At 35.1% G+C, this 15723-nt stretch overlaps 1 protein-coding gene across 1 annotated transcript in view; it reads right to left on the bottom strand.

Moving 5' to 3' along the window:
• Positions 1 to 2070, bottom strand: part of LOC21402345 (probable GTP-binding protein OBGC2) — a 6212-nt gene extending 4142 nt beyond the window's left edge. Inside the window, exons 1-4 of the mRNA XM_010106960.2 lie at positions 1947 to 2070; positions 1072 to 1556; positions 872 to 963; positions 485 to 568 (exon numbers count right to left, since the gene is read on the bottom strand). Coding sequence (XP_010105262.1) covers positions 485 to 568; positions 872 to 963; positions 1072 to 1556; positions 1947 to 2032 — 747 coding nt within the window. The 5' untranslated portion in view covers positions 2033 to 2070. The remainder of the gene's footprint in view (positions 1 to 484; positions 569 to 871; positions 964 to 1071; positions 1557 to 1946) is intronic.
• Between the last annotated feature and the right edge of the window lie 13653 nt (positions 2071 to 15723).

Below are 15723 nucleotides of genomic sequence, written 5' to 3'. Positions count from 1 at the left end.
AAAAAAAAAAAAAAAAAAAAAAAAAAAAAAAAAAAAAAAAAAATTGAAATAGGCAAAATCTATTAGTATGGTCCATTGATATTCAAATGCAAAATATAAATATGACTAGAAAAAATGGAGAATTTACCCTTGAGAGTGCATGAGTCTGGACCTTTATCCCTTACTCTTAATAAATACTCTTTTGTTAGTGTAATTATTTGACTAAAAAGGTTATGAATCAAGAGTAAAGGGTAAAAATCCTGACCCGTGCACTTTCAGGGGTATTTGTCAATATTACCCAAATAACTAATGGAGAAAAAAGTAATGAGGCCTGCCAACCAAATGTATGCATCACAATAACTGCAATAAAGAAGACTACTAGCAAATACTACCATTTCGAGTTTCAAACATCCAAACACTTGGTGCTTGCACTTTATTTCCATGGAGATTTCACCATGGAATACCTGTTGAAAACTAAACACTGAATACAAGACACAGTTTTTACCTTATCACTATCATCTCTCATCACATTTGTGGTCATAGCCATCATCCTTTTCTTTCTCTGTGGAGGAACGTCTATCAAGCAAATCTGCCACAACCCAACAGAACCTATTGAATCCGTGATGATACCAAAACAAGTGAAAATACTACTCTAAACCACAAGTCTTCCTTTAGCCGAAGATTAAAACAAAAAGTTTAAAAGGCAAAAGGCAAAAAAAATAAAAATAAATAATAATAATAATTCTAAGGTAAAAGAAGAATATATAAAGCACGAAGAAAGAGATAAACAAAGAAGCTCCAAAACTACCACAGGTATCAGAAGGAGAAATTATACAAAAATATCGTCTTTATATCAAAATTTGCCCTACATTTAAAATTCATTGTGTCTCACCCCTCCTTGTCCACCCCTTGCCACGATGACTTCATCACCTGGACGTGCTAGATCCGCAAACAACTTTCCCCGCTTATGTTTCACTACTGTACCTGTCACATTTATTAGGGGAAAAAATACCGGAATAAGGAGGAAAATGAGGAAATAAAAACCGACACTATTCTAGTTTCTCCAAAAAATTTCCTAGTTAACATACAAACCTACAGGCACAGGAATACGCAAAGTTGGTGCAGAAAGGCCATTTTGTAATTGAGAAGTCAAAACACCCATGGCATCAACATTCCCGCCGCGTTTTGCATTATACCGGCTTTTCGTGTGAAATTCCAACAATGAATCCTTTCCTTCGTCGGCATAAATCACCACATCTCCTCCATGCCCACCAGTGGGCAATATAAGTGACCCATCAAAGTCCCTTTTGTAAGGACTTTTCTTCCTGGTTTTCTCCTTATGATCGCGTTTTCCTTGCGACTTGTCCCCAGGAGCTCTCTGGTTCGGCATATTTAGGACAGCACCGTGGCCTCCGCCTCCTGAACGAACTGTAATGATGACCTGATCAAAGTACTTGTGAGGTTCCTTTACAAGCGTTGCTGGTTTTGTGGAAGGAGATTCTTTGGTCTTGGCAATTCGGCACTTGATTGTGCAGTATCTAATATCTTTGTAATTCCACGAGCGTTGATTATTTTGCCTATAGATAACAAGAATACATGTGGAATTTAGAAACTGAACTTCCTGTAATTACATAGAATCCAAGAAATTAAAGGCCTTTCCTTATTATTCTTTTTTTAAGTGCAAGCGGGTTCATTTCATTCCGCTAAAATTTGCAATTTATAGCGAATGCCATAAACTCGATAAAACAATTTGTGTAAGATTACAAACTTAAAAAGAAACAAGCGCGGAAGAACCCTAATGAAATCCAAGAAGGCCTTCCTTTAAAGTTCAGAGGAAAAAGGAAAAGGATAAAAGGAAAATACTTAACAGTCTCATGGAATTCGGCAAATTGATTGAATAAAGAGATAAAAGCAAAACAACCTGAGAGAGAATTCAGAGTTTTCTCGACAACCAAAGAAACACGTACCTTTTGGGGAAGATGACGGAGGAAAGCAAGGAATCGTGATTGAGAAAATACGAAGTAGATGGCGGTAGAGAGAGGAGAGACGCCATAGTTAAAAGTAGTGAAGCTAACTGAAGCGAGTGAGGAGAGTTCAGTAGGGACGAGGAAGTGGGCCTGTTTGGGCAGGATTATAAATGGGAAGATTTTCTAATACTGTATCGTTAAGTTTTTTTAATTATTAATCTAGGTAATTTTTTATTTTTATGTCATATTATATAAAACTCCTATTTTTCTCATATGTTTTTTTTTCTTAATAATTTTTTACTTATGATGGACAATTTGGGTTTAATGCAATTTGGATCGATAATCGCTAATAACTGATAACATGAGACAGCGTAAATTTCAAATCAAGTCAAACTTTCGTTATTACCGAGTCTGCAAATCTCCTTGCTTAAAATCTTGTAAGCCCCGTTTTTTGCTTCTTTTTTTTTTTTTTTTTTTCTCTTTGTTTCATTTGTTACTAGTTGAAAACGCACTTATCAGTAAGAGATTTCGCATATAAGAATAAAAAATATATTTATTGAAGTCTGATTTAGAGAAATAGATGAGTTTTTAATAATTAAATTTTTATCCATAGATATTATCAAATATAAAAATTTGATAATATTACGTGATAAGAGTTTAATTTTATTAATTGTTATAAATTCTTTTAGTCAATTATATAATTTATTATAATCGTAAGATTAATATCTTACGGTTAAAATAACGATACATATTAATGAGTAAATATTAAAGTAATCATTAAAACCGTAACCTTAGCGATATATAATAAGACAAAAAGAATAAAAATGAAAAAAAAAAACATGGAGGGAAAAAGGAATGAAAATTAAAAATAAAACTCCCCTACGAAACGTTTAATTAGGCGAACATGATTTAATTTTTAGTCATTTTTTTATACCATTTTTTGCAGGCATGCCTAGAAAAATGTACGGATCGTGTCTGTAAAATTTTATAATTTTTTGACGTCATTTTTATTTTATTTTATTTTTTAAATATGAAAACTAAAGAAAATCATAAAAAAATAGAATATTCATCAAAAAATAGTGCCGCACGTTGCATTAATTCCTAAAAATCGTATATTAATTTTAGAATACAAAACATAAATAAAAATGTAAATTTTTGGCCCATCACGACCCTTGGACGCCCCACTACGCGGGCCGGGAGCTTTTTGACAGCGTTCTACTTTTTTTGTCATTTTTTGATGTTATTTTTGCAGGCATGCCCAGAAAAATGTACAAATAGTGTCTGCAAAATTTCAAAAATTTTTGACGTCATTTTTATTTTATTTTATTTTTCAAATACAAAAACAAAATCATAAAAAATAGAATATTCATCAAAAAAATGGTGCCGCTTGTTGCATTAATTTCTAAAAATTGTATATTAATTTTAGAATCAAAACATAAATAGAAATGTAAATTTTTGACCCATCTTGACCCCTGTGCGCGCCACTAATCGGGCCGGGGGCTTTTTGACAGCATTTTATTTTTTTTCTTTTTTTTAGGCTCTTTTTTGTAGGCATGTCCAAAAAAATGTAAGAATTGTGTCTGCTAAATTTCATAATTTTTTGACGTCGTTTTTATTTTATTTTATTTTTCAAAGATGAAAAATGAAGAAAATCAAAAAATAGAATATTCATCAAAAAATGGTGCCGCTTATTATATTAATTCCTAAAAATCATATATTAATTTTAGATGAAAAACATACATAAAAATATAAATTTTTGACCTATCCCGGCCCCTAGGTGGCCCACAACGCAGTCCGGGGGCTTTTTGACAGCATTTCACATTTTTTTGTCATTTTTTTAGGCCATTTTTTTTGGCGTGCCTAGAAAAATGTAAGGATCGTGTGTGCAAAATTTTATTCTTTTTTGGCGTCATTTTTATTTTTTTATATTTTTTAAAGATGAAAAATAGAAAACCATAAAAAAATAGATGAAAAACATACATAAAAATATAAATTTTTGACCCATCCCGGCCCCTGGGTGGCCCACAACGCGGGCCGGGGGCTTTTTGACAGCATTTCACATTTTTTTGTCATTTTTTGAGGCCATTTTTTTTGGCGTGCCTAGAAAAATGTAAGGATCGTGTGTGCGAAATTTTATTTTTTTTTGGCGTCGTTTTTATTTTTTTATATTTTTTAAAGATGAAAAATGAAGAAAATCATAAAAAAAATAGAATATTCATGAAAAATGGTGCCGCTTGTTGCATTAATTCCTAAAAATGATATATTAATTTTAGAATGCAAAACATAAATAAAAATATAAATTTTTGACCCATCCCGGCCCCTGAGCTAGCCCCTGGGCGCCCCACTACGCTGGCCGGGGGCTTTTTGATAGTGTTTTACTTGTGTTTTCTTCATTTTTTGAGGCTGCTTTTTTCTGGCATGCCAAGAAAAATATAAGGATCATGTCTACAAAATTTATAATTTTTTTACGTCATTTTTGTCTTATTATATTTTTCAAAGATGAAAAATAAAGAAAATCATAAAAGTAGAATATTCATCAAAAAATGAGGCTATTTGTTGTATTAATTCCTAAAAATCATACATTAATTTTAGAATGTAAAATATAAATAAAAATGTAAATTTTTTATTCATCCCGGCCCCTAAGCTGGCCTCTGGGCACCCCACTACGCGGGCCGGGGGCTTTTTAACATCATTTAACATTTTTTGTCATTTTTTTAGGCCATTTTATTCTGGCATGCTTAGAAAAATGTAAGGATTGTGTTTGTAAAATTTCATTATTTTTTGACGTCGTTTTCATTTTATTAGATTTTTTAAAGACGAAAAATAAAGAAAATCATAAAAAATAGAATATTCATCAAAAAAATAGTGCCGCTTATTGCATTAATTCCTAAAAATCATATGTTAATTTTAAAATGTAAAACATAAAAAAAGTAAATTTTTGACCCATCCCAGCTTCGGCGCTGGACCCTGGGCGCCCCACTACACGGGCCGGGGGCTTTTTGACAGTGTTTTACTTTTTGTCATTTTTTTAGGCCATTTTTTTCTCGCATCCCTAGAAAAATGTAACGATCGTATCTACAAAATTTCATTATTTTTTAACAGCATTTTTATTTTATTATATTTTTTAAATACGAAAAATAAAGAAAATCATCAAAAAATAGAATATTCATCAAAAAATGTGTCACTTGTTGCATTAATTCCTAAAAATCATATATTAATTTTAGAATGCGAAACATAAATAAAAATGTAAATTTTTTACCAATCCCGGCCCCTGAGCGGGCCCTTGGGCGCCCTACTATGCGGGTCGGGGGCTCTTTGATCGTGTTTTACTTTTTTTAGGCCATTTTTTTGACATGCCTAGAAAAATATTAGGATCGTGTCGGTAAAATTTTATTATTTTTTCACGTCGTTTTTATTTTATTATATTTTTTAAAGACAAAAAATAAAGAAAATGATAAAAAAAATAGAATATTCATCAAAAAATAGTGCCGCTTGTTAAATTAATTCCTAAAAATCATAAATTAATTTTTAAATGCAAAATATAAATAAAATTGTAAATTTTTGACCCATCACGGCCCCTGAGCTGGCCCTTAGGCGCCCCACTACGCGGGTCGGGGGCTTCTTGACAGTGTTTTACCTTTTTTCTCATTTTTTGAGGCTATTTTTTTCTGGCCCGCCAAGAAAAATGTAAGGATCGTGTGTACAAAATTTTATTATTTTTTGACGTCGTTTTTATTTTATAATATTTTTTTAAGACGAAAAATAAAAAAAATCATAAAAAAATAGAATATTCATCAAACAATGGTGCCGCTTGTTGCATTAATTCCTAAAAATCATGGATTAATTTTAGAATGCAAAATATAAATAAAATGTTAAATTTTTTACCCATCGCGGCCTCTGAGCTGGCCCCTAGGCGCCCTACTACGCAGGCCGGGGGCTTTTTGACAGCGTTTTATTTTTTTTGTCATTTTTTGAGGCCATTTTTTTGGCATGCCTAGAAAAATGTAAGAATCATGTACACAAAATTTCATTATTTTTTTATGTCATTTTTATTTTATTATATTTTTTAAATACAAAAAATAAAGAAAATCATAAAAAATAGAATATTCATCAAAAAATTATGCCACTTGTTGCATTAATTCCTAAAAGTCATATTAATTTTAGAATGTGAAAGATAAATAAAAATATATATTTTTGACTCATCCCGGCCTCTGACCTGGCTCCTGGCCGCCCCACTACGCGGCTCAAGGGCTTTTTGACAGCATTTTACTTTTTTGTCATTTTTTGAGGCCATCTTTTTTTGGCATGCCTAGAAAAATGTAACGATTGTGTCTGCAAAATTTCATTATATTTTTTACGTTGTTTTTATTTTATTATATTTTTGAAAGACGAAAAATAAAGAAAACAATAAAAAATAGAATATGCATCAAAAAATTGTGCCGCTTGTTGCATTAATCCAAAAAAATCATAAGTTAATTTTAGAATGCAAAACATAAATAAAAATGGAAATTTTTTACCCATCCCGGCCCCTGAGCTAGCGCCCAGTACGCGGGTTGATAAGTGCATGAAAATGCGTTTTAACTGTTCATAATTGCTAAATAAATTAAGTTTTAATTAAATATTTTTGTGGAATTAATATTTTGTGGAAGTATTTGATTTTAATTTAATTTAATTTTTTTTGTAGAGAAAGGGAAATAAGACATTTGGGCCAAAAACAAAAGAAAAAGAAAATGAAGCCCATCAGCAGCCGTCCGCCAACCGAGCCGCGTCGCGCGAGCCTCACCAAGCCACCACGTGTCGGTCTTTGCCGCGTCGCAGATCAATGGGCCCCAGCTGCACCCGCTCGCACGCGCGCTTGGCGCGCACAGCCTTCCTCCTCGGGCGAGTTCTTCTCATGCGCACGTCTGGCACGTTTCCTTTCTTCTCCGCGTGGGTCCCACCGTTCAGCAGCTCTCCAACCGAGTTCCGCCAGGTGTCGCATGGGACCCAGATGCTCCCTCATGCACGCGCGTGTGGCACGCACAGCCCTTCCCCCTGAGTGAGTTCCTTCCACGTGAGCGTCTCTCTTCTTCCGCGTGCAGCATTTTCCTCCCACAGTACGCCACGTGTCCAAGGCAGAGCAACGTTTCTTCTCTCTAGGGGTTTAGGGTTTAGGGTTTAGGGTTTTAAGGTTTTAGGGTTTTAGGATTTAGGATTTAGGGTTTTGGGTTTTGATTTTGGGGTTTTTTAGGGTTCAGGGTTTCTGGTTTATGGTTTAGGGTTTTAGGGGGTTTCTGGTTTATGGTTTAGGGTTTTAGGGTTTAGTCTTTAGGGTTTAGGGCTTAGGGTTCAGGGTTTATGGTTTTAGGGTTTTAGGGTTTTAGGGTTTAGGGTATAGGGTTTTGGGTTTTTGATTTTAGGGTTTTTTCAGGTTTAAGTTTAGGGTTCACTGTTTTGGGGCTTAGAGGCTTTGGGGCCTAGGGTTTTTATGCTCAGGGTTTTAGGGTTTTAGAGTTTTAGGGTTTAGGGTTTAGGGGTTTAGGGGTTTAGGGGTTTAGGGGTTTAGGATTTAGGGATTTAGGGGTTTAGGGGTTTAGGGGTTTAGGGGGTTAGGGGTTATAAGTTAGGGTGTTGTGTTTAGGGTCTAGGGTTTACGGTTTACGGTTTACTATTTTAGGGTTTTAGGGTTTAGGGTTTTAGGGTTTTAATGTTTTAGAGTTTTAGGGTTTTAGGGTTTAGGGTTTTTGGTCTTTGATTTTAGGATTTTTTTTAGGGTTCAGCATTTTGGGGCTTAGGGATTTGGAGCTTAGTGGTTTCTTTTAGGGTTTTGGGTTTTGGGTTTTGGGTTTTAGGGTTTAGGGTTTAGGATTTAGGGTTTAGTGTTTTAGGGTTTATGGTTTATGATTTTAGGGTTTAGGGTTTATTGTTTAGGCTTTTGGCTTTTGATTTTATGGGTTTTTAGGGTTTAAGTTCAGGGTTTAGGGTGTAGGGTTTAGGATTTAGTGTTTAAGGTTTAGGGTTTTAGGGTTTAGGGTTTTAGGGTTTGGGGTTTAGGGTTTGGGGTTTAAAGTTTTGGATTTAGGGGTTTAGGGTTTAGGGTTTAGGGTTTAATGTTTAGGGTGTAGGGGTTTAGGGTTTAGTGTTTAGGGCTTAGGATTTAGTGTTTAGGGTTTTAGGGTTTAGAGTTTAGGCTTTAGGCTTTAGGGTTTTGGGGTTTAGGGTTTTGGGTTTTAGGGTTTAGGGTTTAAGGTTTAAGGTTTTAGTGTTTTAGGGTTTTAGGGTTTAGGGTTTTAGGGTTTAAGGTTTTAGGGTTTTGGCTTTTGGCTTTTGATTTTGTGGTTTTTTAAGGTTTAAGTTCAAGGTTTAAGGTTTAGGATTTAGGTTTTTAGGGTTTAGGGTTTTAGGGCTTAGGGTTTAGCGTTTAGGGTTTAGGGTTTAGGATTTAGGCTTTAGGCTTTAGGCTTTAGGCTTTAGGGTTTTAGGGTTTTAGTGTTTTAGGTTTTAGGGTTTTAGGGTTTTAGGGATTAGGGTTTTGGGTTTTGGGTTCTTAATTTCAGGGATTAGGCTTTAGGGTTTAGGGGCTTTGGGGCTTAGAGTTTAGGGTTTTAGGGTTTTAAGGCTTAGGGTTTAGGGTTTTAGGGTTTACAGTTTAGGCTTTAGGGTTTAAGGTTTTGGGTTTTGGGTTTAAGTTTAGGGGATTAGGGTTTAGGGTTTTGGGGATTAGGGTTTATGGTTTAGGGGTTTAGTGTTTAGGGTTTAAGGAATTTGATTTAGGGTTTAGGGTTTAGGGCTTAGGGTTAACGTTTAGGGTGTAATGGTTTAGGGGTTTAGAGTTTAGGGTTTAGTGTTTATTGTTTTAGGGTTTTAGGGTTTTAGGGTTTTAGGGTTTTAGGATTTAGGGTTTACGGTTTTGGGTTTTGGGTTTGATTTTGGGGTTTTTTAGGGTTTAAGTTTAGGCTTTAGGTTTTAAGGTTTAGGGTTTAGGGTTTAGGGTTTATTGTTTAGCGTTTAGGGTTTAGTGTTTTAGGGTTTTAAGGTTTTAAGGTTTCAGGGTTTAGGGTTTAGGGTTTAGGGTTTTAGGGTTTTAGGGTTTTAGGATTTAGGGTTTCGGGTTTTGGGTTTTGGGTTTTGATTTTTGTGTTTTTAGGGTTTAAGTTTAGGGTTTTGGGTTTAGGGTTTAGGGTTTAGGGGGCGTTTGGTATGGGGTAATCATAAGGGTGGGAATGAGAATCTTTCATATTCCCATGTTTGGTACAATTATTAGACTTTTTTAAAACTCAAGAAAGTGAAGGCCATGGGTTTCACATTACCACATTTTGGGGTAATCCTAAACCCACCCAATAAGGTGTTATTCAAATTCCCAGAAATCTCAAAATCATGGGAATCTCCTAATAATAATAATAATAGTAATAGTAATAGTAATAGTAATAATAGTAATAGTAATAGTAATAGTAACTAAAAGATTCTCATGTTTGGTACAATTATTAGACTTTTTTAAAACCCAAGAAAGTGAAGCCCATGGGTTTCACATTACCCCATTTTAGGGTAATCCTAATCCCACCCAATATGGTGTTATTCAAATTTTCAGGAATCTCAAAATCATAGGAATCTCATAATAGTAATAATAATAATAATAATAATAATAATAATAATAATAGTAATAATAATAATTATTATTATTATTATTCATTTAAAAAAATATTTTTTTTTAATTCACAACATTCTCATGCACAACCAAACACAGTAATGTAATATTTCTAGGAATTTGAGAAAGATTCCTATATAGAACCAAACACAATAATGTATTATTCCTAGGAATCATATTACCCTCCATCACTTTTCCAGGAATATGATTCTTACTGATTCCTACATACCAAACGCCCCCTTAGGGTTTAGTGTTTTAGGGTTTTAGGGTTTAGTGTTTAGGGTTTTTGATTTTAGGGTTTTTTAGGGTTTAAGTTTGGGGTTCAGCGTTTTCGGGCTTACGAGCTTTAGGGCTTAGGGCTTTAGGGTTTGCGGTTTTAGGGTTTTAGGGTTTAGGGTTTAAGGTTTTAGGGTTTTAGAATTTAGGGTTTAGGGTTTAGGGGTTTAGGGTGTAGCATTTAGGGTTTGGGGTTTTCGGGTGTTAGGGTTTTAGGGTTTTGGGTTTAGGGGTTTAAGGGGTTATGGGTTACGAGTTCGGGTTTAGTGTTTAGGGTTTTAGGGTTTTAGGATTTTAGGGTTTAGGATTTAGGGTTTAGGGTTTTAGGGTTTAGGTTTAGGGTTTTAGGGTTTTATGGCTTTAGGGTTTTAGGATTTGGGGTTTAGGGTTTAAGGTTTTGGGTTTTGATTTTGGGGGTTTTTAGGGTTTAAGTTTTAGGGTTTAGGGTTTATGGTTTTAGGGTTTAGTGTTTATGGTTTAGGGTTTGGGGTTTACAGTTTAGGATTTTATGGTTTTAGGGTTTTAGGGTTCTAGGGTTTTAGGGTTTTGGGTTTTTAGTTTTAGGATTTTTTAGGGTTTAAGTTTAGGGTTCACCGTTTTGAGGCTTAAGGGCTTTGGGGCATAGGGGTTCAGGTTTCGGGGTTTTAGAGTTAGGGTTTAGGGTTTTAGGGGTTTAGGGGGTTAGGGGTTCGGAGTTAGGGTTTATGTTTAGGGTCTAGGGTTTAGTGTTTAATGTTTTAGGGTTTTAGGGTTTTAGGGTTTAGGGATTAGGGTTTACAGTTTTACGGTTTTAGGGTTTTAGGGTTTTAGGGCTTAGGTGTGACGCCTCCTGCCCTAGCAGCGGGTCGCCAACCTTAAACTACTACTATTAGGCTGAGTTATAGACTAATCTATTACTTGTTATTAGACTATCGCCTCTTTAATTTACGTTTCTGTACGAGTAAATTTTTTTTTCTTTAACCCTCGGGTTCTTAACATGTTCCTAGCATGTTCTTTTGTTATACAACAACTTACCCTTGCTAATACTTTAAGAAATTGAATATGGAACAAGTCCCTGAAACTTATCTTAACTTATTACAGTCTATTGTTCTTTACTAAGACAATGGCCGTAACATCTTTTCCTTAAAACTGAAACATATAAACTTGGTTCTATATTACATTACTCTGCAGCCGAATTTAATTTCTAAGCGAGCGTAGTAGAGACCACTCCCGTGTACCTATGACATTTCTACCACCCTTACCTCTGCCAGTCCATCAAGCAAAACCATTATATGGCTAGCTACTTACCTTTGTTACCTGCACACGAGTAAACTGATGAGCTAACGCTCAGCAAGTATAAACATGCACACATCATAAACTATAAAAGAATTACATTAAAAGTTATGAAGCAAATATGCTCGTGTGAAACATGCTTTCTGTCTTTTTGTTCTTACTACTGTGGGCCTGGGCCCCTGCTTACTGTCTTGTTACTGTGGGCCTGGGCCCCTGTTTATTGTCTGGTCTAGTCGGAATCTCTACTCTTTGAGATTTCCTCCTTTGGGAGGCCGACGACCCGTCAGTCTTTTTACATTACTGAACTATGAGTTTTCATTTCAAAGTGTTAGAAACTTTACTGAATGATCTACAACGTTTTCTCTACGTGCATATGCTAACATGAGAATGCAATATGCTTCATGCATACCTTAAACTGAGCATTAGGGAAATCATAGGTTGCCCTTCTGCAATTTAGCGCACTAAGCCCTCCAAACACGTATAATCTCATAGACTTCGGAACATAAGTAAATTCATAGTTCTAAGTCTAACTACAGCTTACTCGAGTCCAGACAAACATATATGTCTATGCTTACCATAATCCGCTAGGATTCCCGCTTGCTAGAAGTTCTTTCTCATTGTCTCAGCTCTCGTGCCAAAACCTGTTTCATGGAAATAGGTATAAATTTCCTATTCCAAATCACAATTCTTCATACTTAGATTCTTAAATCTAATTCCAAACTCGTTTCTGAACCTTTTTTTCCCTCTAGGCCGAATCCTAGTTTAAGAGGTAAATTACACATATTTGTGTATCTCGGTTTCTGAATCTTAATCTGTTCATTTTTGAGCTTTAGAGCTGTTATTCATTCTCTAGAATCAATTACTAACTCATTGCTTACTAACTAACTTTTAGGAAATTTCAGCAGAGTTTCGCCTTATTTTTCTCGTTTCCTGAGTTTTCAATAACTCGTTCTACTTCTAATTTCGGTACCTGGAGTCAAGATTCACATTCCTGAACACAGATTCCAACATAAAATTTAACAAAACACATGTTCTTTCTTAATCTAGGCTCACGGATTTTCAATGGAAATCCACCAAAACTTCGTTCAATCATTTAAATACTTACACCGTTAGACTCCTATTACGATGTTCTACAAACTCTCGCTTTCAATTTTCACTTTAACGGAAGTTTTCCGAGATGAGTTACTATTCATCTAAATCAAGAAATCATAGAATTCTCATAAAAATCCAAAATCTTACCTCCAGAAGTTGAGGTTTTTCACTAGAACGCCTCAGGTTACGTTTCTACCGGACTGAACGGAAGAAATCTCAGTGAAAATGCTTGATTTTCCTTCCTCCGTCTCTCTCTAACAACTCTTTTTTTTCTTTCTTCGTAACTTTCTCACGTCTTTTTTTTCCCTCTGCTATACTTCACATGAAGTATGTAATAGCCTTTGCTTGTTGTTTTTCCACGTGAGATTGGCATTAGTAACTCCATGCCGTGAGTCACCCTTCAACTTAAGCTTATGTAATGACAAGTGGTGTTATTGCATGTGAGGTATATATCCACCTCACGGTAACTATCATTTTCACTTTTTTTTTACACGTACTTGAGATAATTTAATATATATGTATATATATATATATTATAACTTTGTTCAACCTACTTTTATTCTTTGCTATATCCAAGATACGTGCTAGCAAATGAGTGGGTTCTATACTCCTCAAATTTTTCTTGTCGAGACCTAACTTTCCGTTTCTCAAAACGAGTCTCTTTCCGATACTAATAATTTCACAATCAGTACATGTCCTATACTACTTTTCTGAACTGTCGAGTACCCTGGGTCAAACTTCTCATGTTCAACCCAATTCTCTTGGGTATCTCATTAGTCAATTTCTTTTTCTGGAATTTTCATTTTAATCGATTCAGAATTGTCCAAAACGGGTACCCTCACGGTACTCATTTTTTTAGCAGTTTCCCACTTTAACTGGCTCGGGAAAATTCTGTTTCAGGAACTTTTGTTATTTTTCTTACTTCTAATATTTCTACTCTTTTTCTAACTGGTCATTTGGTCACATACTAAATATTTTAGTTTTTCATAACTAAAATATACCCGCTCAAATTTTTTACTTTTAACTACTATTTCACTATTCATAACTGATATTTATGAATTTTCCTTGTAAGAACATTCGTATTATAACTTTACATATTTCGGGAAATTTTACCTTGTACATAAAGTTCCTCCATAATATTTTCTTGATTACATCAAAATTCTACTACGTATTATTCCGGAAAGAATTTCAGTTAAATACTGGACTGTCCGGATTAGACCTAAATTTTTCCCGGTCATTACATTAGGGTTTTGGGTTTTTGATTTAAGGGTTTTTTAGGGTTTAAGTTTAGGGTTCAACATTTTTGGGCTTAGGGGTTTGTTTTAGTGTTTAGGGTTTAGAGTTTAGGGTTTTGGGTTTTGGGTTTTAGGGTTTAGGGTTTAGCGATTAGCGTTTAGCATTGAGGGTTTAGGGATTAGAGTATTAGGGTTTTACGATTTTAGGGTTTAGGGTTAGGGTTTTAGGATTTAGGGTTTTAGGTTTTGAATTTTGGGTTTTGATTTGGGGGTTTTCTAGGGTTTAAGTTCAGGATTTAGGGTTTAGGATTTTAGGATTTAGGGTTTTAGGGTTTTAGGGTTTTAGTGTTTAGGGTTTAGGGTTTAGGGTTTAACATTTAGGGTGTAAGGGTTTACGGGTTTAGGGTTTAGGGTTAAATGTTTAGGGTTAGGGTTTAGTGTATAGGGTTTTAGGGCTTAGGGTTTAGGGTTTTGGCTTTAGGCTTTAGGGTTTAGGGTTTAGGCTTTTAGGCTTTTAGTGTTTTAGGCTTTAGGGTTTTAGGGATTAGGGTTTTGGGTTTTGGGTTTTTGATTTTAGGGTTTAGGGTTTAAGGTTTATGGCCTTAGTGCCTTTGGGGCTTAGGGGTTTAGGGTTTTATGTTTTAAGGTTTTAGGGTTTTAGGGCTTAGGGTTTAGGGTTTAGGGTTTTAGGGTTCAGGGATTAGGGATTAGGGACTAGGATTTAGGGTTTAGGGACTAGGGTTTAGCGTTTAGGGTTTAGGTTTAGGGTTTAATGTTTAGGGTGTAGGGCTTTAGGGCTTTAGGGGTTTAGGGTTTAGGGTACAGGGTTTAAGGTTTTACGGTTTTATGGTTTTAGGATTTTGGGTTTATGATTTTGGGTTTTGGGCTTTAATTTTGGGTTTTTTAGGGTTTATGTTTAGGGTTTAAGGTTTAGGGTTTAGGATTTAACGTTTAGGGTGTAGGGGTTTAGGATTTAGGGTTTAGGGTTTAAGGGTTTAGGATTAAGGGTTTAGGGTTTGGGGTTTAGTGTTTAAGGTTTTAGGGCTTTAGGGTTTTAGAGTTTTAGGATTTAGGGTTTAGGATTTTGAGTTTTGGGTTTATATTTTGGGCTTTTTTAGGGGTTAAGTTTAGGATTTAGGGTTTAGGATTTAGGGTTTAGGGTTTAAGTTTTAGGGTTTAGGGTTTAAGGTTTAGGGTTTTAAGGTTTTAGGGTTTTAGGTGTTTGGGTTTGGGTTTTTAATTTTGGGGTTTAAGTTTAGGGTTTAGGGTTTAGGGTTTTGAGTTTAGGGTTTGATTTAGGGATTAGGGTTTAGGGTTTGATTTAGGGATTAGGGTTTAGGGTTTAGGGTTTTATGGTATTAGGGTTTTTGGGTTTAGGATTTAGGATTTAGGGTTTAGGGTTTAAGGTTTTGGGTTTTTGCTATTAGTGTTTAGGGCTTAGGGGGTTTAGGGTTTAGGGTTTTTGAGTTTTAGGGTTTTAGGGGTATAGGGTTTAGGGTATAGGGTTTGATGAGGACATCAGGGATGCAAGGAATACTCACGATTCAATTCAAGTTCTAGTTGGTCCGGTGACGAGGTATCGAGCTAAAAGATTTAAAGAAGAATTGAATAACCTAGTCCGGAGAGTTCTACAACAAGAAGAGAGAGTGCTCACTACTGAGGGTGAACAAAGGCTGGTTTTACTCATTAAAGTTGATCCGGAAGAGAGCCATTCAGTCATACACGTCCATTAAGCCATTGCATGGCCAACTTGCATGTTATTCTGAGATACACGTGCAAAGGAAAGTCCAAAAGGCTTTAGGCGCAATTTCCAGCAAGGGATCAAGTCAAGATTGTGGATGAAGATTTAATTTCGTCCTAATCCTATCTTTTTAGATTTAGGTTTCAATTTATCATTTAAAATCCAAATTAGGCGTGTTTAAAAGGAAAGAGTTGGAGTCAAATTCGGATTCCTTCCTAGGATTTGCTTTTAGGAGTGTTATCTTGTTTTAGGTGCATTTATCTCATTAAGGGTATATTAGGACTTTTACAATTTTAAAACTCTTCATGTTATTTTTGGCTATTTAAGGCTGAAATTCGATTAATAAAGTTTAGTTTTTTATGTTTATTCATATTGTGAGATATTCTTCTTAAGTTCTTGAAGAAATTATTCCGAACTTATCAAGGTTTCCTTGTGGCGTTCAAACTTGACTTATAAAATGGATTTTCCATACTCGTTAGTGGCGTCTTCACCATACCAAGGTTCTTGCTTTGCTAAGCAACGGGTCGTGGTTTCCAT

Source organism: Morus notabilis, unplaced genomic scaffold (assembly GCF_000414095.1).
Source record: "Morus notabilis unplaced genomic scaffold, ASM41409v2 Scaffold262, whole genome shotgun sequence".
NCBI lineage: Eukaryota > Viridiplantae > Streptophyta > Magnoliopsida > Rosales > Moraceae > Morus > Morus notabilis.
Note: the sequence above shows the minus strand (reverse complement) of the source record. Positions and strands in the feature narration are given on the sequence as shown.